Raw genomic sequence first — 25992 nt, 5'->3', positions numbered from 1 at the left:
CTCCTGCAGCCCATGGCAGGTTTGGAAGAGACCACAGTAAGAGCAGGTATTTTCTGCACCCTGTGGAAGAGACTACAGTAAAAGCAGGAATTTCTCTGCAGCCTGTGGACAGGACCGGGTTGGAGCAGGTGGATGTTGCCTGAAAGAACCGCAGCCCATGGACAGCCCATGCTGGCACAGGCTCTTCTGACAGGAACTGTGATCCATGGGGAGGACCCACACTGAAGCAGGGACAAGTGTGAGGAAGAAGTAGGAGAGGGGAGCTATTATGAACTAACCACTGCCCCCCATTCCCCATCCTCCTGCGCTGCTTGGGACAGGAAGGAAGGCGTAGAAGATTTGGGAATGAAGTTGAACCTGGGGAAAAGGTGCCTGGCAGGGGGTTGGTTTAGTCTTTCTCTGCTTCTCACCATCCAACTGTTTTAATTGGCAGTAAATGAGTTTTCCCCAAATCAAGTCTATTTGCCCATGACAGCAACTGAGTGATCCTCCTGTCTTTATCTTGACCCGTAAGTTTTTTCATCTTACTTTTTTCCCCATGTCCTGCTGAGGAGAAGAGTGAGAGAGCAGCTGGATGAGTGTCTGGCTACCCACCAAGGTCAACCTGTTACACTGCATGAACTATATCCTCCAGATACAAGTAAAATTATTTCCTTCCTGTTCCATACTTCATGGTACTTCCAATGGCACATAATCATTTCTGCAGCATAGAACAAGGCAGTAAATTAAATACCAGTCAAGCAAACTACAGCAGCAGGAGAACTGTTGAACCCATCATGACTAGCAGAGGAATACATGTGAAATTGCACACATTATCAGTTTCTTTCCAGGTCTGTATGAATGGGAGTATCAGGAACAACAATGGAAAACATTTATAGATAACGTATAAACTGTTCTTGTGAAGGAACAACCTGTTACCATCATCACTAGACAGAAAATTGTAAGTCAATCAACCAAAATAAATGTAAAGCCCTAAAAGTTCTGAAGATCTTCCCACTAAATTATTGACAAGAATCTGCATAAAACTAGATGACTGCCTACTGAGACTGTAACATTTTGGGTCATTCTGTACAGATTGCCTAATAACCTGAAGTATACAGGTACTACAAATACAGTCTCTAGTAGAAAAAGAACCACCTTGGGAAGAAACAAAGTCAAGGTAGGAGAGGCACCACCGCTTGTAGCACTGCTTTCAAGATCCCAGAAATTAGTATTTGGCGTCAGAAACTTCTTAATCCGTTTTATCTAGCACGTGTTTCCTCTTGCTCTTGCTATCAATAATGAAGCCACTGCTACAATCTGTTTATATCTAACTTGATGCCAAAGCATCAACACCACCAAATGTGAATTGTAAGCTGCCTCCCCAAATGCTCTGCTCAGATCTGAAGACAGAAACATGTCACCAGTCACTTTATGTGAGGCATCTTCTGCCAACCTTCAAATTAGCAAGGTGACGAAGTCAAAAAGTTCATTCCGAACCAAGTAACCTTCCTTAATTCTGTTTGCTCTGAAGCTTCATGTATCCACACTCTACTGGGGTGATAAAATTAGTGATCTTGCCTCAAACTGTCTCCTTTCACTGCAAAGGAAGCACCTGGAGGAGGAAAAGTTTGAAACAGAATCTCTCTGGGCGTGTATTATTTCTGAAAAGAAGCAACTTACAGTTGCTTATATTTTATGTTTTTCTGAGGGAGTGAAGGCACTTGATATTCACTTGGGTCAAAATGATTTCCAAGCCTTACGAAAGGCTTGAATCTGTAATACTTGGGTAGTGTCCTATCCACTGCAGTCCCAGTGACAGCATACATATTTCAACAAAATCAGATACATCTGTATATTTTTTAAAGACCATGGACTAAACATACAATAATTGTCTTAAAGGAAGAAGAACTGCATAACATGTAGAGACACTAAGCGCAAGCTTTTCTACTTGGAGCAAGGGACAGCAATAATGAACTAGGGTGTAGCTATAGCTGTTTTACCCTTTGACATGCCTGCCATCCAAGAATACAGTTCTGTTTGTGCAACTGGAAGCCCAACACATAGGCACAACCAACTTAATCATTGCAGACCTCCTTCAAAGAAATGCTAGCAAAACAGGTATCAGAAAATAAAGTATTATAAAAACATGTCTGTTCTCTTGCTGTATCTCTCAAAGGGTTATAGTTCCTCACCTTTCACCTACTATCTTTCTATTTTTTTTATCTAAATTATTTTCTCTTTCCTACTTACACAAAGAAAAGGTGTCATTTTAATTTCTTGATGTTAAACAGCCAGAACAAAACTAAGGGGTTTTCTTCAAAGTCTTTGCTGTCTGTAACTATTTTGATGAGTAAAAGTTTAGGAAGCCAGAAAAGAAAGATATTTTAAATTAGCATAATTTTACAAATTGGACCTCTTACTTGTTAATCCAAGGTCACTGCCTTCTTGATCTTCTAAGTCTCTATTTACAGATGCAACGTTCACATCATTAAAATGCAAATCTAAACCAGAACCTGTTAAACAAAACATTGTATCAATACATTATCCTTGAATTACCCATAAATCACGACGGCTGAAATGAGAAAAGTTTGACTATTTTTGTTAGTGCTTCCTTCATGGAACACTTTTGCATCTAGGTCATGGTCTTAAGCACACTACAGACACACAGTGAAGGATATCTGTGTTTACTAAAAGGGAAAACTCTCATATATAAGCTATTACAGCTCTTTAAGTTGGTGAGATGAACAGAGAATAATGGAATAGATGGCTGTTTATCTGTTTTTTTTAAGAAATCTGTGTCACCTGGTGTGCTTACACGTACATCAACAGAAAAAGAGGAAAAACAAAATTTAGATGCCTATTTTTAGGTACTATTTATTTTAGGTACATTTTATTACTATTGAATAATAGCAGGTATGAAACCTGCAGAAAGACTGCAAATGTCCCTTATAACAATTAGCCCTTGGGGTAACAGAGTTACATATCAGGGCATACAGATGTAAAGAATGTCACAATATTAAATGAAAATGTGCAATACTTTAAAATAAATTAACTAAAATTCAAATATCAATATTCCTTTTAGATTGAACAGTTAGACTGCCTTTCATAATGTCTTATATCAGTCTAAGATTTCTCTGGCCAATGACAAAGTTCTAAACAGTATACTTCTTATTAGGTCCACTGCTTATAAAGTGTGAGAAGACGAGTTTTTTTCCCTTTCTCCTCTTAACTTCTTTTCTGTGCAGAAAGGGGTGTAATTAAGGAATTTATCACTCTGTTCCTATACTTTATCTAATGTTGAACAACTCCACAATCAGGAAGACACAAGAGAAGTCTGCAGAAATACCGATTTTGCAGGCAGGAAAGTGAATATCCCAGTCATTGTGGTCAGTGATAGCGATCACCTTTATGAAGAATATTTTTATGTTGAAAATCATTATTACAAACTGGCACAAAGCCTAAATGAAAAGGAACCCTCAGAAATTAAAGACACACTGGCTTGTGTAAAAGTTTCAATAAGATCCAAAAGAGATCACTCAATCCCTTTGGAATTAGACTGATTCCTCTCTCATAGCCTAGTCCTAAACAATATGTGCTTTAAATGGCAGAAAATCTTTGGCAGAAGTACTATACAGTTGTAAAGGTTCTAAAAGTCTGAAATTCAAAGTACCATTTGGATCATTAATACATATATAGCACAGCGTGACAACATATAGGCATTTTCTGATGTTGACTAGGCTATCTAGTGGACTCCACAGACTTGGAGCTCCAGATGATACATAAAGGGAATTAGTGACCTAGAAGCAGGATCCACAGAACAGTGCTCAGCAGAAAGCTGCCTAAGCTGTCCAGAACAAAATATGAGCCAAGAGATAAAGTTTACATACTACATAATGACACTCATGACAAAGATCCCTGAGAGTTAACATAGCTCTTTGTGAAGAGTTACTAATCTAGGTCTCAAAAGCAACACAACTTTATCAGTATGGAGCTGTGCCCTAACAATAACACTTATCTTCCAGCAGTACTGACAGAGCAGCTTAGTGTCCAGCAGTCAGAGGAAGGAAGTTCATCTCTACATCATCATTTTGGCCTGAAGGGATATACCCTAGGTTTTTAAAGTTTTCCAGCAATAACCTTCTCTAGGAGACAGGTGCCCAAGCCTGTCATTCTATAAAATACACTCAGGATGGGAGAGATGGCCTCCTTTTATTTGATGACATCAAGTGGCCACAAGCGCTGTGTGAAACCCAGCTTAAAAGTCCCTCTTCCGTATTGGGTTTTGGATCCCCACTGCTGCACTGTGCCTTCCCTACCTTCGCCTTATATAAGTAAGGGTCTTTCATCTGCAACACTGTAGTCTGTCTCTTTTGCCCTTTCACCCTACTGCACTGGTAGAGCCTTCCAGAGTCTCTGAGGCAGTATGTGTTTCCTTTCTTGTTCTCACGTTCACCATCTTGCTATGCTCACCATCTGGCGGCACCTACCAACCCTCAGAGCACTGCTATGGTAGGTTCTTAGGGGAAATGACTGCCGCTGGCGTGAGAATCACGCTTCTTTTCTCCTCTTCTCCTACTTCTGATTGTAACTTTTCATTCACATTAGAGGGACCCTACAACATCTCCGGACATCTCAATAACAAATTAGCACGCAACATCATCCACTGACCAAAGCGTGCTCCAATTAATACTACTAACATCAGAAGCAGAAAGAGCCCGTAAGGAGTTTGGGACAGTCTTGGTGAAAAACTACAGTTAACACGGTTAGTATAGGAAAAGTATTATGTGGGAGAGAACCAGCTGCTGCACTTAAGTGGATGCCCAAGCCTGCCTATCACTTCTATTTCCACCCAGCCACTAGGACAGTTTTCTCTTCCCCTTTCCTCTCTCACTCTTACGTTTCTTCGTTTGTTTAGAAATAATTTTCACCATTATGTGCCATCTGCTATGCCACCCACTAATAAATTTTCCCACATGTGAACTTGTCTCAACTTCCTCCATGCAAAACAACCATACACCTGTGAGAGCACACATTTCATCACTACGCTGCAGGATGTTTTGGGAGAGATCCCTCTCACTTCCAGTGAAGCTGTTCCACTTTCTTTCAAAAAATTCAAAATTCTCTCAATCATGAAAAGAGAGGCTTTAAAATCCCATCATTAGCACCATCATTACCTTTAAACAGGGAAACAGGAAAACAAACCGGGGTTCTTCCCAAGGTCTTGCAATTCCCCACACCACTCATATGTTAATATTTTAAGTTATTTGTGACGTCTGGCTCAGTATGTTGCTAGCAGGAAAAAACCACGAGGCTGACATAAATCATGCTGCTCAAATAGCAGATCAAATCTAAGCCTGCACCCTACTAATCATTAACCTGTCATGCTCTCCTCATGAGGCCTTAACTCGCTCTGCCACACCTGTCCTCCCCTACCACAAAAAGGATGGACTTGTCTCCTTAGTGTTTATTATCTGGATTTTCAAAGCTTAATTTCTGTTACCTTCTGGTTCTCTCAGATTTCACATCACATGGTGGAAAGTCAGTGGAGTGCAGGGAAAGAACACAGACAACATCTTAAGATAACAACATATATGGGAAGCAAATGGAGAAACACCAATTTTCCTTGAATGGCAAGTTTCCCAGACAGGCAAAATCCCCACACTTGAGTACGCAACAGAAAGCAACAGAAGCAACCAAAACATTCCCAAGGGGAGGTCTACACAGAAACCTAACACAGACAACAGGGTGGAGTATCAGATGATGGCAGATGTCCCGCTTTCTCCCTACTATCAATGGAGTAATTTCCCTTCACTACTGCCCATTCCTTATTTATTCCTCTTCAAATCTGTCTCCTTTGACACTCTTCTTATCCAATGTCTCTATTCTCTTAAAAAAAATTTTCATTGATATTTTCTGTTTGTTTTGGTTTTGTCTGGTTTTTGGGTGTGGGGTTTTGTTTGTTGTTTTTTGTTTGGGTGGGTTTTTTTAATTTATTTTAAGTTTTCAAGAGGATTTCAAATACCCTGCAGCTCTTATGTTCTCTGACTATATTTCTTTCTTTTTCACTAGAACAAAATCAGGCAACTCAACCAATCTCCCTGAGAGGAGAAGACTGCAACAATGTACCTTCTACTCCATCATTCCTCAGCTTTGAACATATTGTCCAAGCCTCTATGCTAAATACTAGTTCTGTCTGATGGGTCTGACTTGCACCCTTTTCTGCCCCAGCTCTGGGGGACTATTATTCAGGGAGCAGACAGAGAGGGCTTGTAACTCCCCAGGAGATCAAGATAAAGGGCCCCAGAAAGGGCTATAGACCCCACTGCCTGACAAAGTTTCTTTAGGCCTTGCTAATATAACTCTCCTGACTTTTCCCTAATCCTTCTCCAAACCCATTCATTGCTTTTTCCCATAATCACCAAGCCCCTTCCCTTGTTGCAGCTCATTTTCTATTCCTTTTTTGTGACTTTCTACAAGAACACTATAAATGTATTTTCTGCATGACAATAATGTCTTAATTTTCTGCTCTGTTCAGATTACATGCAACACTATTCTCAATGCCATCCCATATATCCATGAAACAGAACTCTGGAAAAATAATTTATATATATATATGAAATTCTTTTAATGAAAAAAAAACTAATCTACACAGTTACCATAAAGTATACTAACTTATACATACATGAGGTGTGTTTTATGATACATATTCTGTTAACAAACACAGTATACTGAAAGCTGATGTATAAAGTCATCAACAGAGAGCAGAGGCATATTCTATCTCGAATCAAGAGTCTCTTATGTGCAATAATATAATCACACTAGGATATGCGAAACATAGCATATCACTGTTTTAATGATTCTGCAACACTTGTTTAGTGTATCACAATTTTTAAATTATACTGAATTAGCACCACATCCAGTATACAGAAATTAGACCATGGTTCTTACTGTATGAGTAACTTCTTACAGTCAATTAGCTTTTGATTATTTCAGAAGCAATGTTTATCTTGACAAAAATGTGATTTCATTCCATATCTTAAAATAACTGTCAGCCAATTAAATTATATTATTTGCATCCAATAAAAACTAAAATTCTGGTCATTCTAATTCTGAAATTAGAGTCAAAATTTATTTTTTGTCTAAAACAAGATAATTGAACAAACATTTAAGGAAAGCAAGCTATACACATGTGAGACTGCAGAAAAAGATCCATCATTTAATATTCTGCATAATTTCTTTCCTAAAAAAATTAAGAGTGAATGCCTAACTTACCATGCTGAAGTGCTGACTCACTGTCTGCAGTCTCCTGGTTGCTGCTACACATCAATTTAAACACAGAAAGCTTAAAGTACACCAGCTAATGACAGCAACTCCCTGATCACATGACTTATATCACAGAATGTGAAATAGTGCATTTTTCAAATCACAACATTCCCTGCCACAGCCTCCTGAATAAATCACATTTAGTGCAAAAGTGCCACAAATTTCAATGAGTTTGTGGGTAACACTAAATTAAGGGAAGCAGCTGATAACACTTGATGGCAAGACTGCCCCTCAGAGGGATCTCAGAAGGTTGGAGAACTAGGCTGACAGAAAGCTCCTGAAGTTCAACAAAGGCAAATACAATAATGCTGCACCTGGGACAGAATAATCCCTTGCAACAGTACAGGCTGATCAGAAAACAGCACTGCAGAAAAAGATCTAGGAATTCTGATGAACATGTTCAGCATATTCCACAGCAATAAAAGCTAATGCACCAGTATTTGCCTGCATTAGCAAAAGTATAGCCAGCAGATTGGGGGAAGTGGTTATTCCTCTCTATCCAGCATCCGTGAGACCATAGCAGGAATTCCATGAGTAGTTTTGCAGTTCCCAGCGTCTAATTATTATTGAAATATTTATTGCCTTTTACCATTTTCCACACAAACAGCCCAGCTGGATGGAGGCACAGGAAAAGCTTCAGGCTAATAATAGAAATTTTGGGACTATTTCCCAGAATCTGTCTTTTGCACCCAGAAAGGAAGGGCTCCTCCTTCTTGTGTCCTTTCAGATCTGGTCCACATAGTGTGAACAAAAGATTTTGTCCCTGAACATACAAATAACCAGAATGAAGAATATGCAGTCAGCCATACCGCAAGAACATGGCAAGATTTGTAACTGCACCTGCTATTTTAACATTAAGAAAAGTCAAATCTCATCAGCCCACCAACAGAAGTTGAAGAGACAGTACTTCCAGCAACAGGAGGCGCATTATGAAAGTCTGACACATTTTTTTTATCACTGGCTAACACAAAGATTAAAATTCCAATTTACATGTCCTATTCACTCATTCCTATGCTCACAGTGGAGACTTGGTGAAAAATAATAACTTGGGGTTCAAGTATTTACATTAAATTTCAGATATTGCCATATAATGTCATATGTAATAATATGTTCTTTACCAGTAAGTTCTTTGAATCTAAACTGAAACAAGAAGAACTTGAATAATGCAACTAAATATTACAATCAGAGATTAGATGTTAAGACTTACCAACAACTGGTTCAACTGTGTTACTGCCAGAATAGAATGGGAGAGCTTTGGCAGTAATAGAAGGGACAGCTATAGGAGATGAACGATCTGATCCAACACTGGAGGCCAGACTAGAAGTTACATGTGAAGCAAGTGGGTTAATGGCTGAAAAAACACTGAGATGGTTCTGTTAAAAAGAAACAAACAGTATATGTAATCACACAAAACCACACTTTTACACATATGTATGTACAAACTTATAAAATAAATAATGCATTTTTAAAAGAACCACCCTCTGAATTAATACATTAGGATAATTTCACTTATCATTTATCAGCAAATGCGCTTCTCCAATGTGTCTGGACATCACTACCATACAATGGAATTCTGCTTTCAGAAAAAATGTATCTAAATGCTAGCAAATAAGCTCATAATTATATAATAACATAATTAGTCAGCTGAAGTATGATGCTCTTTTTCAAAGGGAAAATATCAAATATCTTAGGAATCGTACCATTTCATTATGCATTCACACACAAATTATATTCTATATTGGAGTTTTGGTCTCTAAATTTTCTCATTTAATCTAAATGCAGTTGGTGCATAAACTGATCTTTGTTTTAGACAACCAAGAAACATGACTGCACTGCACACATACATCACAGTAGATAATGACCTATACCTGTGCTACTTCTTTCTAGCGGTAGAAAGTCATGCAGAAACACTTTTTAGGGCAAATCACAAAAAATGTGAAGAGTTTCCAAGGCTGCCACTCTCCCTGATTTATAGATGTGTAAAGGAAAAGACCCAATGTATACTTTTAAACTGGTTCACGTGCTTTCACTGCTCCATACAGAAGTCACAGGATCCACCTTTATCTTGTGCTTTTTCTCCTTATTTATTCAGCACCACTCCTCCTGCTTTTTAAATGTAACACACATTTTAATCCTCCACTTCAGTTTATACACTCCTGTATGACTGCATGAATGGCAAACGGTAGAACTTCTGTTCTCATTTATCCTGATCACTGTCATTAGCAAAGCAGCAGGGTTCTTGTTCTAGCAGTGCAAAGATGGCAGAGTTTTAAGCTCCTTTGCACATATAGAATCACCTCTAACACTTAGTGTTAGACTCATCACAGGTCAAAACTATGCTCTCTTCCCTGTCACTAACTGTTTTTGAGCACAAAAATGACCAGAGGGATGGAACACCTCTTCTGTGAGGAATGGCTGAGAGAGTTGGGGTTGTTTATCCTGGAGGAAAACTCCAGGGACACCTTCTTGGGGACTTTCAGTTGCTACAAGGGGCCTGCAAGAAAGATGCGGAAAGACTTCTTAGCAGGGCCTGTTGTGACAGGACAAGGGGTGATGGTTTTAAACTAAAAGAGGCAAAATTCAGACTGGATGTAAGGAAAACATTCTTTACAGTGAGGGTGGTAAAATACTAGCACAGTTTGCCCAGAGAGGCAGTGGATGTACCATTCCTGGAGATATGTCAGGCCAGGCTGGATGTGGTTCTGGGCAACCTGATCTAAAGAAAGATGCCCCGGCTCACTGCAGGGGGGTTGGACTAGATGAGCTTTGAAGGTTTCTTCCAACCCAAACTATTCTGTGATTCTATTATTCTGTGATCTGACACTTGAACAACTGTATCATCATCCTCCTTTTGGCCTTCCTTAAACTTTATCAATCCATCCTCAAATCACATTAATCAAGAATTTCACTGTGAAAAACTATGCCACAGAATTGCTAGAATCAAAAGCATCCCCAAATTGCCTCATAATCTTCTCACCCCTCTTACTCCCTGCAGTACCCAACCACTGTACATTTCCACAGAATCTACAGCTTGCTGTCCAAGACCATGTTCAGACAGCATTAACTGCATTAACTCCAAGGAGGGAGACCTCACAAGCTATCTGGGCAGCCTGTTCCAATGGTGTTTCATGAACAGTAAAAACTATTTTTATACGCTTAGACAGAACCTCCTATGTTTCAGTTTGTGCCCAGTGACTCTTGTGCTGACACTGGGCACAAATTTTACTTAGACTATGCTGTAAAGTGCCACATAACTTTCATAGTGCTTTAATAAATTATTAGAAAGGAAAAATATTTACAGCATTTAGCTTTTGGCAATACCTGCTTGTTGTTTTGTTCATTTGATTTCTGCCGATTCTCAGCTGGGAAGCTTCGATGCTTTGCCTGGAAGAACAATAATCTCTGTAATATATGAACTTAATGAGTCATTGCTGTAAAATATATTACTAGTTTATGAAGGGTCAGGGACATCTCTGTAATGACATCTTCAACAGGCTGACTTAATTTCCCTCACTGCACTCCCATATGGATAACTAAATTTTAATGATCATAGAGTAAATCTACATGGAAAAGGAACAGCAGTTGCGGTTGCTCCACTTAGATGCATAATTGAGCCCATGCAAGTTATTTCTGGTCCAAAAATTGAGCAGCCATGTTAGCATTATGTTAGCATGCTGAGCAGCCATGTTAGCATATGCGACATGTTACTGCTGTGACAGAAGTAACATGTCCCATATGCTCACCAACTGAGGAATACTTCTCCAAGAGGCTGGAGGGATAGAAGTCCGAGATTACCAAGTTTGAGTGGAACTCCCTAGATTTTCCCATGAAGTGATTAGTAATAAATACAAATAAAATAAAATAAAAAAATCAAAGTGCAAATTTTCTTTGAACACCATTCTATGAATGAAAGGTAACTCATGAAAAACATGAGACACACTTAAATAAAACAATTCTAAGCAATTTCTCTTTGCCCACTGTGTTCCTGCAGAGCAGGATCCAAGGATCTCTTTATTTTCAGACCAGTAATTTTCAGTGACTTCCTAAAACTGCTGTAAACTCTGTAAGGTGCTCTCTTCTCCCTCGGAAAAGACAATTCTTTTTGCTGCCTTTAAGCAGCCTTGTTGTGTCAATTCTTTCTTTCCTTTTGGAGAAGCGGTCTTGTAGTGAAAGCTCCCAAGCAGTAACAGCTCTCCTCCCTCTTTATATGCCCACCATTTTAGAAACTATTTTTTCAGTTGCAAAGTCCATCACTAGGCAACTTCAATGTGGACACTAAAAGGCAAGTACATGACATTTCTGTTGCTGAGACACATTCTTTGGAGCAGTATATTACTCACTAAAACCAGCAAAATAGATCTCCACCAACGGTTACATTCTTTCGCAATTATCGCTGTCTCACGTTCAGAAAGCAGTCAGTTGACACTGCAACTGCCTTGCTTCCGCAAAATCTGATCAATGACCATTTGATCCCTACATATAGGGAAACTGAAATTTTCCTGTCACAATGACCAGCTCTCTAACTTATAGCCTGTCTGAACATGTACATGTAAGAAAGCAAAGCTAGCTGCACAACTTTAGAGTAATGATCTTGCCATTACCTACAACTTACCATTTGAAAAGAAAAAAAACCAACACTTTCCTTCCTTTAATATTCTCCATCTTTTGCTTCTGCACTTCTCTGTGCATCTCACATTATAAAAATCAATTCTGACAAATCACAGGTTTGCAAGAAGGCTGAACAGCTTGGCTGTAGCTTTTTAAATGTGTTTTTTGAGGTCCTTTTTTGAACAGGTCCCTTCTGACAATTCAGAAATGTAAACAGTATTATAACAGAGTGAGAAAAAATTAGATTTAACAGGTAAATCCCATGCTTTCAGCTTTTTCCTCACAGGCCAACAGAGCTGTTTCATTTCCCTGAAAAATACCAGTCTTCCCTTCTCCCAGCTGTCTCTAACATTGCCCATTTTCTCCCCAGTCCCCAACTAAAGGATTGTAACTGCTCATCAACTGCAATTTCAACCATTCTCCTCTCATTGCTAATGCTACAGATCTCTCTCTCTCTTCAAGAGGCTTGTTATATTTTACCACCTATGTCTGTCTGGAAAATTAACTTGTCCAAGGAGAGAGGCAGCTGCAGGTGGGAGAAGAAACAGATTGCAATTAAATCAAAGATTGGAACTCATAAATAATACCAACAGCCAGAAATTAATGTATCTTTTCACCATCCATTTTCAACAATAATTAAAACTGAATCTTACCAAGCCTAGCTACAATTTCCCCACCACCACTGTTACCTTCTTTTGTTCTGGGCAATACAAGCTTAAAGTGACAGCTGTAAGATTTCTGCAAAGTTACAATTTATTGCATGTCTTCTGAGCTGGAGTGACTGTATGAGTGTTCTTGGCCTGTGACAACTGTAATTTGATGCAGTTTAGCTCACTAAAGATGATTATTCAAACTCTGCGTTCTAAATGATCAAAAATCAGCGCTGATACACAAGGCAGACAACCTTTCCCGCAAAATCTAATTTAAGACATTTGTACACTGATGTGTATGTATTATTCACGTACCTGATCTTCTCTTTCAAAGCCTGGTGCTTTTGGATAGCTAGATGTCGGTGAAGAAACACCTGATGTGCTAGACTCAGAACACAAAATGCCATTTGCTAATGATCTCTGTCTACAGAGAGGTCCAAGGGGAGATAAAGAACTACTGCTACCAGAACTTGATGTTACAGCTGGACTTGAAGAACAGGAAATCTGTAGAAGACAGAAAACAGTGTCTAATATACTCTAGGATATTTTTCTTTTATTTACAGCTATAGTCTTCCTCTGTAACACAATCTGTTGAATTTATAAAGTCATTTCAGTCTTATGTCAATACAACACTAACTTTGTTTATTTGTATGTATTTTTGGTATTAGCTTAAAAAGTAGCAGATGACAAAAGTAACATGGAGCTTTTGGAAGTGCACAGACTTCAAATGGAGGTGCATTTGTACACACCAGAATATAGCCTTGTTTGGTTCTAAGCACAAAATCAATCATAGACAGAGATTACTTAATGGATATTAATTTACAATAAAGGAATACTTGCTTTCTGACAACCCTGATTTCCACTCATTCATATATTTCTTAATTTACAGTTTAATGCAAGCATTATACAACATTTCACTCTTGTAAAAGAACTCGTATGGATCAAGCCAAGCAGCTCAAAAAGAATAAAACACGTAGAATCTTGGCAAACAGCATCTCAATGTTTTTTTTTTTTTTTTAATCTCAAAAGCCTGTTTTGCGAGATTTTAGACATTACTGATTTTATAATTTTTAGTTCTGATGTATATTTCCCATAGAGTTTCAAACTTCTAAAGTAGAAAACGTAAGCTAAAGGTACAATCTTTAAGTAGCTCTGGATATTTTTTTTGCCAAAAGTACAATTCTGATCAACCTGGAATTTATGAACTCAGGTGCCAGCATTCTATGATAATATGTTTGACTGGAACTGGGGGCATTGCTTGTTATCTTTTAGTAAACATCTTTACAGTAAACTCTTCCATTTTCTTAAACTAGATTCATAAGTAGACTCACAAAGGCAGTATGGAAACAGTTGCATCCCACATTTATGCCTAACAGTCCAATGGTGAGAACCCTCAGTAATGATACACATTTCAATACCTTCTATGCTTGTTTCTGAACAGAAACTGCCAGCTCTCAAGGAACTGAACTAGTCGATACAGTAACAGAATGAACTTCTGCCAAAGTGGTTTTGGTTTGTTTAAATACAAAATACACACGGAACCAGAGAGACTACATAATAAGTATAAAGTTTACTGTTGAACCTTAGGGTTAACCCTAACCCTTAATTTTATTCTATGCTCCAGAGAATGTGAAAGTAAGTTAAAGCAAATCAGGATTTTAACAGGAAACATCTCTCTCCCCAGAATCATATAACCTCAAAATGTCCTTTCTGCGCAGCAGGAATTTCACATTCAAATTCCTGTAAATCAGGAAGGGGACCCACATGAACCTAGATGAGGTCTTAACTCTGGAAAGAAAAACAAAACACCTCCAATAACTATAAGCCCTATACTTGGTGAAGATTATTACCTATGCATTCACTACTGTCACTACAGAAAATCTCCAGTCACGAACCTTATGCATGTGGAGTTCTGTAATTAGATTGCTTCTGAAGTCCAAAGACAGTTTCTCTATACGAGTCTGAAATGTACATATACCTTGAGAGGTGACAGAAATAGAATGGGCACCACAGCCAAAATCATTAAATTGCTAGCCAAGGTGTACTTAACTTCTGAAGTCAAAGGCTGAAGAATTAATGCTTTGACCACAAGCTTGTTACGACATGCAATGTTTCTCTTTCTGTTACCATTTACTCTGAATCCAAAACTGAGGATTGCCCAACGTATGGCAATGCTAAGTTTGCACATTTTTCAGTTCTAAAATACTGAAATCCTTACTTTATCCTAGAGAGAAAAAGAAAATAAAAGGACACGGAAAAAAACAAAACACCAACCAAAACCAAAACAAAGAAAAAAAAAAACAACCATCAAGTGAAATAAATTTGTTGTTGTTGCTTTCCTCAATAAATACATGCTAAGGTATTCAGTTCCATATCAAAAGATTTTGAAAACTTTTTATGAATAACATAGTTACATCTTGTAAGTACACTTAAAACCATAGTTCTGGTGGCATACGGCTGCTTAATGCAGCAGATAAATATGTAAGTAAAAATGACTAGGCAGCAAAGGCAGACTAACACCTGAAGTAAGATACTAATTTTGACAAACTACTGACTCAGTTTAATGATGAGGTCCCTAATCTGCACAGAATGTTTCTCAGATGTCCATTATTTCAGCTAGGCATGAAACAGATTATTTTCCTGACACAGGAAGATATTCATCATGGTTGCATCCCTACAATGCGACCTAATAAAAATCAGGGGGAGAGGGAGGAAGGAAGATAGCCAGTATGGATTACTTTTCCTGGAGGGCAACCTGCGGACAACAGAGCCGTAAGTGGGGAACAATGCCCTTGCTCACCCAGAAGCATTGGTCTCAAGGTACAGAGTTACTGGTCAAGATCAGATGGTATCAGGCACATAGACCATTATACAGGACCAAAATGTGGGCCCTCTCTGGAAGGAAATGGGAAGGAAACAGGAGACATGATCACCTGGGCTTTGGAGAAGGCTGAATTTTTTTTGCATCACTCTTCACTGGCAAGAGCTCCAGCCACACCACCCAAGAAGAAGGTAAAGGCAGAGACATAATCCAAAACAGTCTGTGGGAGAGTGAAGAACTGCCTGCTGTAGTTGAAGATCAGGTTCAAGAACATCTAAGAAAACTGAAGGTGCACAAGTCCATGCGACCTGACAAGATGCATCCACGGGTTCAGATGAAGCTGCCAAGCTCCCATTATGCATGATGTCTGAGAAGTCGTGGCAGTCTGGTAAAGTTCTTTCTGACTGCAAAAGGGAAAACATAACCCACATTTTCAAAAAGAGGAAAAAGGAAGGCCCAGGGAACTACAGGCCAGTCAGTCTCACCTCGGTGCCCAGCAAGATCATGGAGCAGACCCTCCTGGAAACAGTGCTAAGGCACATAGAAACTAAGGAGGTGACTGGAGGCAGCCAATATAGCCTCACTAAGGGCAAATCATGCCTGACAAATTTGGTGGCTTTTGATGATGGGGCTATGGCATTAGTGGATAATGGGAGAACGACTTACATCATCTACCTGGACTTGCGCAATGCATCTGACACTGTCCCAGACAACACCCTTGTCTCTAAACTGGGAAGGCATGGATTTGATGGATGGACGACTCGGTGCGCAAGGAATTGGCTGGATGGCCGCATGCAAAGACTTGCGGTCAATGGCTCAATGTCCAAGTAGAGACCAGTGACAAGTGGTGTCCCTCAGGGGTCAATATTGAGACCAGCACTCTTTAACATCTTTGTGGGCGACATGGACGGTGGTATTGAGTGTACTCTCAGCAAGTCTGCTGATGAGACCAAGCTGTGTGGTGCAGTTGGCAAGCTGGAGGGAAGGGATGGGATGCAGGCTGGAAAGGTGAGCCCGTGTGAACCTCATGAAGGTCAGCAAGGCCATGTGCAAGGTCCTGCACCTGGGCTGGGGCAATCCCAGGCACAAATACAGGCTGGGCAGAGACTGGATAGAGCAGTCCTGAGAAGGACTTGGGGATGATGGTTAACAGAAAGCTCAACATGACCTGGCATGGTGCGCTTGTAGCCCAGAACCCCTCTTTGTGTGCTGGGCTGCATCCCCAGAGCATGAGCAACAGGTCGAGGGAAGAGATTCTCCCCCTCTGTTGTACTCAGGGGAGACCCCACCTGGAGTACTGTGTCCAGCTCTGGGGCCCCAACTTTAGAAGGACACAAAGCTGTTGGAGCGAGTCCAGAAGAGGCCATGAGGATGATCGGAGGGCTGGAGCAGCTCTGCTCTGGAGCCAGGCTGAGAGAGCTGGGCTAGTTCAGCCTGGAGAAGAGAAGACTCCTTCAGGGGAGACCTTAGAGCAGTTCCCAATGCCTAAAGAGGCTACAAGAAACCTGGAGAGGGGCTTTTTACAACCACATGTTTTGATAGGACAAAGGGTAACTGCTTTAACCTGAAAGAGGGTAAATTTACATTAAATATAAAGGAGAAATTCTTCACTATGAGTGATGAGGCAGTGGCACAGGCTGCCCAGAGAAGCTGTGGCTGCCCCATCCCTGGCAATGTTCAAGGCCAGGCTGAACGGGCCTTGGAGGTGTCCCTGCCCATGGCAGGAAGCTGGAACTGGACGATCTTTAAGGCCCCTTGTAATCCAAACCAATCTGGGATTCTATGAAAATGAGTGCAATGGGAAGAAGGGAAACTGTCAATGATTAATTTTTAATCAGTGCTGAAGAATTTACATTTTGGTATCCGTGTTGCCATGAACAGCAATGTTCTCAGCACTACTGACGCTACAAAAATCTATTGACAATTGTTAGTCTTAATTTAGGATTTTGGGGGGGGGGGGGGGGGGGGGGGGGGGGGGCTTTTTTTATTTATTAAGCACAAACAGAAGCTAGAATCCAGAGTTGCCTCAACTCTAGAGGAAGCCTTCAGTAGCATCTTTGTAAACTGATCTACAAGTGTAAGTGAAGACTTGTATCTTTTTATTTTCCGAGTGTGGGATAGGGGCCTGAGAGATTTTAGTACTCTTCAGGAATGCATCCCTCCTAAAAATGGAAATCTGCTCTGTTGTGCAGTCAAAGACATAAGCACAGGAGGGACACAGTTCAATCCCTAAGGATTCAGAGTCTACTCTAATGGAAGACAAGTACTTGGTGACATTCCTTACTTTATAAGCTTACCTTAACAAGGGTTACACCCTCATAATGTATAAAGAAATAATTTATCACTATTCATCCCTGCAGCTAAATTGCTTAGTAAAAGAGCATGTAGAACAAGTGATATATTCTTTCCCTTTGTTCTTGTCTGCTCTATGCCTTTGCTTACAGCTGAGCTTCTACAAAGAAAATGAGAAAACATATACCTATAAAATTAGCTGCATTTCCTATGAAAATAGAAGCTTCTTGAGTTCCTTGATTTGCATTATATCTTGTAGCTTTAAATGTACTGTTATGTTGCTTGCATTTGAGAGGGGTGGAGGAGAAGATGACAGGAAGTGGAAACGTGTTTTTAATTAAGCTGTGAAACTAATTTTGGTCTCAAGTGACTTATGTCCTTCCTACATCCCTCACTGTCTCAGTCCAATTGACAGTCCAAATGACAGTCCAATTGACAAGGCAATTTAAGATGAAGACATAAGAATACAGTATAGGTAAGATAACAAGGTATATATTTAAAACAGTTACACAGCCTCCCTTCACTATCAACCTGAATCATATGGAATCTTAATGGACTCATTCTTCCAATAACATTTATAGACGGGCGAACAGATACTATCACAATCTACAAATGGGGACCTAAGCCACTTGCTCAAAGAGGAATATTATGATTGTGCAAAGAACTGAGTTTAAGTGTCTCAAATACTACACAATCCTTTTCCTCAAGAAGCAAATGAAACAGTAGGATACTCCCCCAACATACTATAACAGGATATGTGAAAGAAGTTTTGGAAGATAAATAGAGTTTGTTTTGAAGACACAAAGGAAGAGACGCATGGAAAGTCCAATTTCATCACGATAAAAACCTCTAAAATTGACTTTACTCAGGGCCAGTGTCTGACAGTGATGAAAATGAGGATGAAGGAGGGGACAGAAAAGCAAACAGCTTACTGGAACAGAGAGAAAAACACGAACTATGAATGTACCTGAGTTGCTGGGATATGGAAAATGGAGGAGGGAGGAAAACAGACTGACTACTTAAATAATAAAATTAAGCAGTTTACGGCAGATGGAAAAGGTAAGAGCAAGCAAGCAACAAAATGCAAGCATTAAACATGGAAAAACAGAAGACCAACCTGCTAATGATTGAATATTAAATAAAAATAAAAAAATAAAAAAAAGAAGTGCATCAACCAATGCTGCAGGTATGCAGTCAATTTAAGTAGTCAGCTGAAAGAACAACAGAACATTTTGCCAGACATCAGAAAAAAAGGTGGCCACTTGCAATAAAACTTTAAGTAGAAAGTGCAAGAAGGAGGTAGGGTCAACTTTTCCATTTTCACACTTGAACAGTAGCACAGGCAGAGACTCACTGAGAATGGAATGGAAAATGTAGACAATGTTCGTCAGACTCCTAATGACTAACGGAAAAATATACGTATATCGAAGAAGATTCCCTACGTCTGGAAGGAGCAGGTAATATTTTCAGCTGTACCTAAATCATTCATGAAAGGCTGAGAAGCTTCTGTGAGAAGAAATGCTTTTATGGGTCTCTCCTGAAAGGTCCAGAACCTTAGCAACAACAAAATTAGCTTCCTGAATAAGAAGGTAGACCCTGTCTCAGAACCTTTCATATAAAGAAGCAGACTTCTGCACTGAGAACCTAAGATAAAAGGTAGGCATATTAGTATCTTTATTCTCAATCTACAGGACAGCAATATGAAGCTACATAAAGAAAGCCAGGAGTTTCTGGACTATTTACTGGCAATTCCTTTTAAATGTTCTTTTAAATACGTCCTTTTATCTGGTTTCTAACCAAACAGCATCGACTGACAGTGCTGGAAAGCTAGAAGTGAAAATTCTGGGAATAAATGTGTATGTACTTATGACTCTGCACCAAGGTAAGAAAGGTAAGAAAAACACAGGTCAGGAGAGAACAAGAGAGATGTCACTATATATTTTTTATATATATATTATATATATATATTATTTTGGAACAATCAGAAAACCTAACAAAACAATCTATTCCAACAAATACTAGAAGGAAAACAATGAAATCTCTGCAATGTATCTTTCTCCTTTCTCTCCCTCACCCGTAGCTGATAAAATTTGCTACTATAAATATACATTTATCACCCTTGTAATTAAACTCTCTACTACCAAACACACTACATGTACTGCACCACTGAAAGATGCTTTAAGCATAAAGCATGTTAACGCAGGTTATCAATTCATTTCTAATGTTAACAAATTAGGGCACAGAAGAGGGCTGGGATCAGTCAAGATCTCCCATGAATAAAACCTTTCCTTCAGAAAAAAAAGACATATGCAAATTAAGCTGCCCTGTAGTTGTATATTTGATTAACAATGATGTTCCTCACATTCAAAATATTGCATCTAAAGACAAAAAACAACAAGAGAAAACACAAATAATACATAGTAAAATCTGGTGCCGGGCATACATTCCAGTTAGGCTTACACTACCAGTTAAATATTATTGCCTGATATTTACTATAGCTGTGTTTTTCTTCTCTTTTGCTGAAGTACAAAGAAAGAAAAAACAGATGTTTAGGAAGTAAAATAAACATTGTATATTGGCACAGTGATTATCAGTAACTTTTCCAGAATTATTTACACTTACATTTCCAGACTGCCCACTGCTATTTGTAATGCTGTTTGTGGAGTTATGACTGCTGCTCCATTCATTTGCAATTCCTACGCTGTCTGCTGAAAACAGGTGAGCGCCTGGCTTTGATTGACAACCAGTTTGCAGTATGACTACATTCATGGTGTCCTCTGTTGAAGGAATCCCCAACAAATTACACACAGATTTGATACTTAGCTGTGTGAATTAAACAATTACATACCTACTACCAACAAAGCACCTGTCACATGGAAACATAAATCACACACAAGAAATCCTTCTCTCTTTTTTTTTAATATAAGCATAAAAGGCAAGGTAAGAATATATAACAAATATATAATACACCATTACGTATTTGTGGCTACTAACAAATGTGATACTCTTATTTTCTTGTTCCATCAAAAACTGGTGGGACATTGATTGAAATCGATATATTTAAAGTATTCTAGATTTTGTTTTGTTTTCCAGAATCTGTCACACCAGGGTTTAAGGACAACATTTGTTAGAACTCCTAACCAGAAAGGTAACATCATAACTGCAGGGATCTTCGTTTTCTTTTTCCAGACTAGAATCAACTGACTTAATCACAAAACAATTGGGAGAGAACATGGGACTTGTACAATTTAACTTAAAAAGGAATAAAAATATTTGAGAAAGTTCATTAGTAACTTACATGTAAATGGTGATCAATGATTTGTTAATTTTCATACCAGAAAATTCAGCTCAAGGTGACTGAACAGTTACTCTGCAACTCCCCAAAGGCTACTTTGTTAAACCATTACACATCTTGGATATTTGATTCTCTAAATCTGCAATATACTAAGGAGATTTAGACTTCTAGTTTTATAGGCAAATGATGAGTTAACAAAAAAGTTTAGTTTAGTAAGCAATTGTTGTTACTAACATTTCTCACCTCATAATCCATGCACACAAGACATCAAAGTAACGAAGTCAGAACTGAAAGCAAAAATCTCTTAATAAATTCTATAGGTATAGCAAGATTTTTTTCATCTCTAGCCACGTCTGCGTATCTAATGGGTAATGATAAACTACAGTTAAAAATCAAATTTTAATATTTGTCTCTAGTAGAAACAGTAAGTAGGTCTGACAGAGTGCATGAAAGTACAAGTCACAGTAAGAAACAGCATGAGTATGAGATACATAGATGCCTCTCTTTAGTGGAAGATTGTTTCTATGATGCAGATTTTTTCTACCTGGTATTTTATTCATCACAACTCTGCAACCTTCTGACTACACAGTTCAATGTTTTACCAAATATTTCCTCTATTGTATAAATTACAAAAATGTGGAAGTGGCTCACAAAAGAAAAAGGAAAAAGCTCCACTGAGTACCACTCTGCACACAAGTCCACCCACATCCCCCTCAAAAAAGGAAAAAAACAACCAGAGGGTTTACAAAGATGATGTCACTAGAGTCGTGCTGTTCCTCCTGCAGAACGGGAGTGCAAATAACAATTGGGAAGACAAGAACAGATGTGCTGGATTTTTTTAGTTTACCTGACTTCCACTATGTACCACCTTACTGTAGAGCTGCTTTGCCAGAGCAGCCACCTTATGTCCAGTCAACCCTCACAGTCACAGGAAAAGCCCTATCTGATTCATGATCTCTCCTACATCTTCCATTAGCATTTTTTCCCTGACACAACCACACATGGGTCCAACATTCTGTAAATGAGTGCAAGTAGTCATACCACGCCAAAAGGGTAGCATAAGACTGCTTTCCAAACATTTCAAAGAGAAATGGTCTCTCCTTTCTCTTTCCAAGGTATCTAGGGAGAATAACATTATTAATTCTTGCTATTCTGCTTATTGATAGTTAAGTCAGACAGACACATTAAATTCAGAATGTACGCTTCTATATCATTGTAATTTCTTCCAGGAATGTACATCATGGTTTGTGGCCAGCTGCACAAAAGTAACAAATTCTACAGCATAAGCTTCCCCCAGTCTAGCCATATTTTCTCAAAGACCTACAGCTCTTGTAGGAGGTTGCAACTGACAGAAAAGCAAGTGTCTTGTGTGGTGGCCTATCTCATGGTGATCCCTGAAGCTCATGGAGGTTAGCACGGTTCTCAAAAAGAGTTTCAACTATCTAATGCTAATACAGCAGTGCTTCAGGGATAATGTATCAGTAGCCTATATAGGAATAGGGTTGTATGCTTTATGAGATACAACTTTTTCAGCTATACAGGCTCCTTAGAGTTTGCACTAACAAGGCTTGGGTATTATGCATACAAGAGTTACCACAGTCAGAAGTGTTTTCATTATTGCAGTCTTGGTACCAATAGGAGAGAACAGTCTTGGATGAACAACCTGAAGGCAAATGCATTCAGTAACAGAAGCTGTTACAGAGGAGATCAAAGAGTTTCCAAACTCTTGCCAGCAGAGTTTCGGTCTGCCCATGTTTCTGTTTCAAAAAAAAATAATCTGTTCTTTAAGATGCCAGTTGTAGTCAGGCAGGCAGTGCACAAATGACTGCCAAATTGCTGTTCATTGCTTTAAGAGAATCTGTTATTGAAGTGTCCCCATATACCCTGGTTACCCTCTGTTTTGCAAAGGGAGATATGTCAGATCCCACCACCTCTCTACTTTTCAGGATTAGGTGCCCTCCCTCCTGTCATCACAAGGTGTCTTTGGGACTACAGTTGGACCTAGGATTTCAGCCAGAGGGGGGGGAAAATCAAGAGGTGACATTTACAGGATAATGCTGCCTGCAGCCAGGGCCTGAAGGGAAAAGCAGTCTTCGAGGAAGAAGGGGGGTGGGGGTGGAAATGGTCAGCTGGTTCTGAGGAAATAACTGAGAGAACACTAGGAATGCAATTATAGAATATGTGTGCTCCCGCAAATTATTTCACACAGAACAATAAAAATTGCTGGGATACATGTATGAATGGTGGGAAATATTCCTCTATCCATTCCACATAGGCAGGGCTTCAATGAAGTTAGGTGGAGAACACATGTAATTTGTGATTCAAAGAGATCCATGAACCACGAACCATTTCATACTGATAATAAGATCTACAACTCTGAAACCATTTTCTCCCCTTCCCTAATACAGAAATCATTTTATTCTACTAACAGAGCAGACAGAATATCAGAGCTGCTAAACTAAGCCTGAAGTTGCTGCCAATAGCAGAATGGCACTCTTGCTGATACTAAACAAACATCTAACTTCTGATGAACTATTCAGACTACCAGAGACAGGGGGAGGGTACTGCTGCAAGATTTCAAGTTCCTTTGTTGAGATTCCCTGCTTATATAGTCTTCATTCAAGATGATGAAAGCCAGAGTTCCAGAGCATGCTTGGCTGAGCATGTCTCAAGTCTCTTCTGATGGACATTAAATTCCAACACAACTACATGCAGAAAATTAAGCTGCTGCTTCTCAATTAGCACTGCTAACATGTTTAAAGTCTCAGGAATTCTCTCAAAGTTCTGAAGATTTTTAAAGAGTACAAGAATTTACCCGGGTAACTATAGACCAGTCAGCCTCACCTCCATCCCTGGGAAAGTGATGGAACACCTTATCCTTGGTGCCACCTTAAGGCATATCAAGAATAAGAGGGTTATCAGGGGCAGTCAACATGGCTTCATCAAGGGGAAGTCATGCTTGACCAATCTCATAGTCTTTTATGAGGAAATAACACGGTGGATGGATGATGGCAGAGCGGTGGATGTGGTCTACCTTGACTTCAGCAAAGCATTTGACACAGTCTCCCACAGCATCCTCACAGCTAAATTGAGGAAGTGTGCTCTGGATGATCAGGTAGTGAGGTGGACTGTGAACTGGCTGAAGGAGAGAAGCCAGAGAGTTGTAGTCTATGGGGCGGAGTCCAGTTGGAGGCCTGTATCTAGTGGAGTGCCTCAAGGGTCAGTACTGGGACCAGTATTATTTAATATATTCATCAACGATTTAGATGAGGGAATTGAGTGTACTATCAGCAAGTTTGCTGATGACACTAAGCTGGGAGGAGTGGCTGACACGCCAGAAGGCTGTGCTGCCATCCAGCGAGACCTGGACAGGCTGGAGAGTTGGGCAGGGAATAACTTGATGAAATATAACAAGGGAAAGCGTAGAGTCCTGCATCTGGGCAGGAACAACCCCAGGTTCCAGTATAGGCTGGGAAACGACCTGTTAGAGAGCAGCGTAGGGGAGAGGGACCTGGGGGTCCTAGTGGACGACAGGATGACCATGAGCCAACACTGTGCCCTTGTGGCCAAGAAGGCCAATGGCATCCTGGGGTGTATCAGAAGGGCGGTGGTTAGTAGGTCAAGAGAGGTCCTCCTTCCCCTCTACTCTGCCCTGGTGAGACCCCATCTGGAATATTGTGTCCAGTTCTGGGCCCCTCAGTTCAAGAAGGACAGGGACCTGCTGGAGTGAGTCCAGCGCAGGGCAACTAAGATGATTAAGGGAGTGGAGCATCTCCATTATGAGGAAAGACTGAGGGAGCTGGGTCTCTATAGTTTGGAGAAGAGGAGACTGAGGGGTGACCTTATTAGTGTATATAAATATATAAAGGGGGAGTGTCACGAGGATGGAGCCAGGCTCTACTCAGTGGCAAACAATGATAGGACAAGGGGTAATGGGTACAAACTGGAACACAAGAGGTTCCACTTAAACTTGAGAAGAAACTTCTTCTCAGTGAGGGTGACAGAACACTGGAACAGGCTGCCCAGGGAGGCTGTGGAGTCTCCTTCCCTGGAGACATTCAAAACCCGCCTGGACACATTCCTGTGTAACACTATCTAGGTGTTACTGCTCCGGCAGGGGGATTGGACTAGATGATCTTTTGAGGTCCCTTCCAATCTCTAGCATACTGTGATACTGTGAATTCATCCTACAGAGTGGAAGAAAGAATGGGCAGGGGTAAAACATTATCAACAGATTAGAAAGATACCCCTTAGGGAGAATAAGATCAGCAAATTGTTAAGTTTGCACTTTCCTTCAGCCCTCTATCATTTGGCCTGAGCAAGGCCTAACTTTTCCTTAGAGATGTAAATCTTGTTTATTGTCAATAAGAGCTTCATTTGAGAATGATTCAAGCATCAACTGGACTGTTAAAAGATACTAATGATCAAGACACACAGAAGTAGATCATGATGGGGATCTCAAAAGAACTCCAGTCTCCATGAGCTCTGCTGAGTTTATTCTAAACAGTCTTCATGCTGGACAGGCAAGAGGGGAGGACAGCATTCACTATGCTCTAAGAAAGGAAACAAGAAAACACTCCCACAGGAGATTTTCATCGTGACACAATTATACCATGCTGCACATATGCAGTATATTTGTTTAAATCATACTCTTTCAGCCGTTTCAGAAAAGTAAAACTTGTATCAGATAAAGAGAAAAGTAGACTTAGTGCCATAAATCACCTCTGTAAGAAAATGTGCATTTTCAGACTTCCTGAGTCAAAGACATACTTGCCAAAACTGGCAAACAGTGAAGGACTTGACCTAGGAGACAGCCTCAACAGCATGAAAATAAAGGCAGCAAGGTACTTTTGATGTGAAGAAGCAGTTTATAAAGACTTGATTGCCATAATGGTTTGAAAGCTTGTTAGGTCTTAGAATAATGGGCTTCTTGAAATAAATACAGGCGGTTACTTATCCTTCTTCTTCTTCGAGGAACAAAACCTAACAAAAGTAAAATGGATCATACCACAGAAATTAAA

The 25992-nt window shown here is 39.7% G+C and overlaps 1 protein-coding gene across 8 annotated transcripts in view; it reads right to left on the bottom strand.

Annotated features, from left to right (window-relative positions):
• The window catches only part of UNKL (unk like zinc finger), a 54377-nt gene that overhangs the window by 8195 nt on the left and 20190 nt on the right, over positions 1-25992 (bottom strand). For 5 of the 8 annotated variants that reach the window (XM_057419693.1, XM_057419699.1, XM_057419719.1 and 2 more), the window contains 5 exons: positions 20299-20453; positions 12879-13067; positions 10627-10689; positions 8513-8678; positions 2403-2495 (listed from right to left, as the gene is read on the bottom strand). In XM_057419693.1, the coding sequence (XP_057275676.1) occupies positions 2403-2495; positions 8513-8678; positions 10627-10689; positions 12879-13067; positions 20299-20453 (666 nt within the window). Of the gene's footprint in view, positions 1-2402; positions 2496-7254; positions 7717-8512; positions 8679-10626; positions 10690-12878; positions 13068-20298; positions 20454-25992 lie in introns of those variants that run through there. The other 3 variants (XM_057419710.1, XM_057419729.1, XM_057419743.1) reach the window with 2 other exon arrangements.

The sequence above is a fragment of the Pezoporus wallicus genome, unplaced genomic scaffold (assembly GCF_028554395.1).
Source record: "Pezoporus wallicus isolate ANWC-B61680 ecotype Strahan unplaced genomic scaffold, APGP_CSIRO_Pwel_v1 contig_8793, whole genome shotgun sequence".
In the NCBI taxonomy this organism is placed as follows: domain Eukaryota; kingdom Metazoa; phylum Chordata; class Aves; order Psittaciformes; family Psittacidae; genus Pezoporus; species Pezoporus wallicus.
Note: the sequence above shows the minus strand (reverse complement) of the source record. Positions and strands in the feature narration are given on the sequence as shown.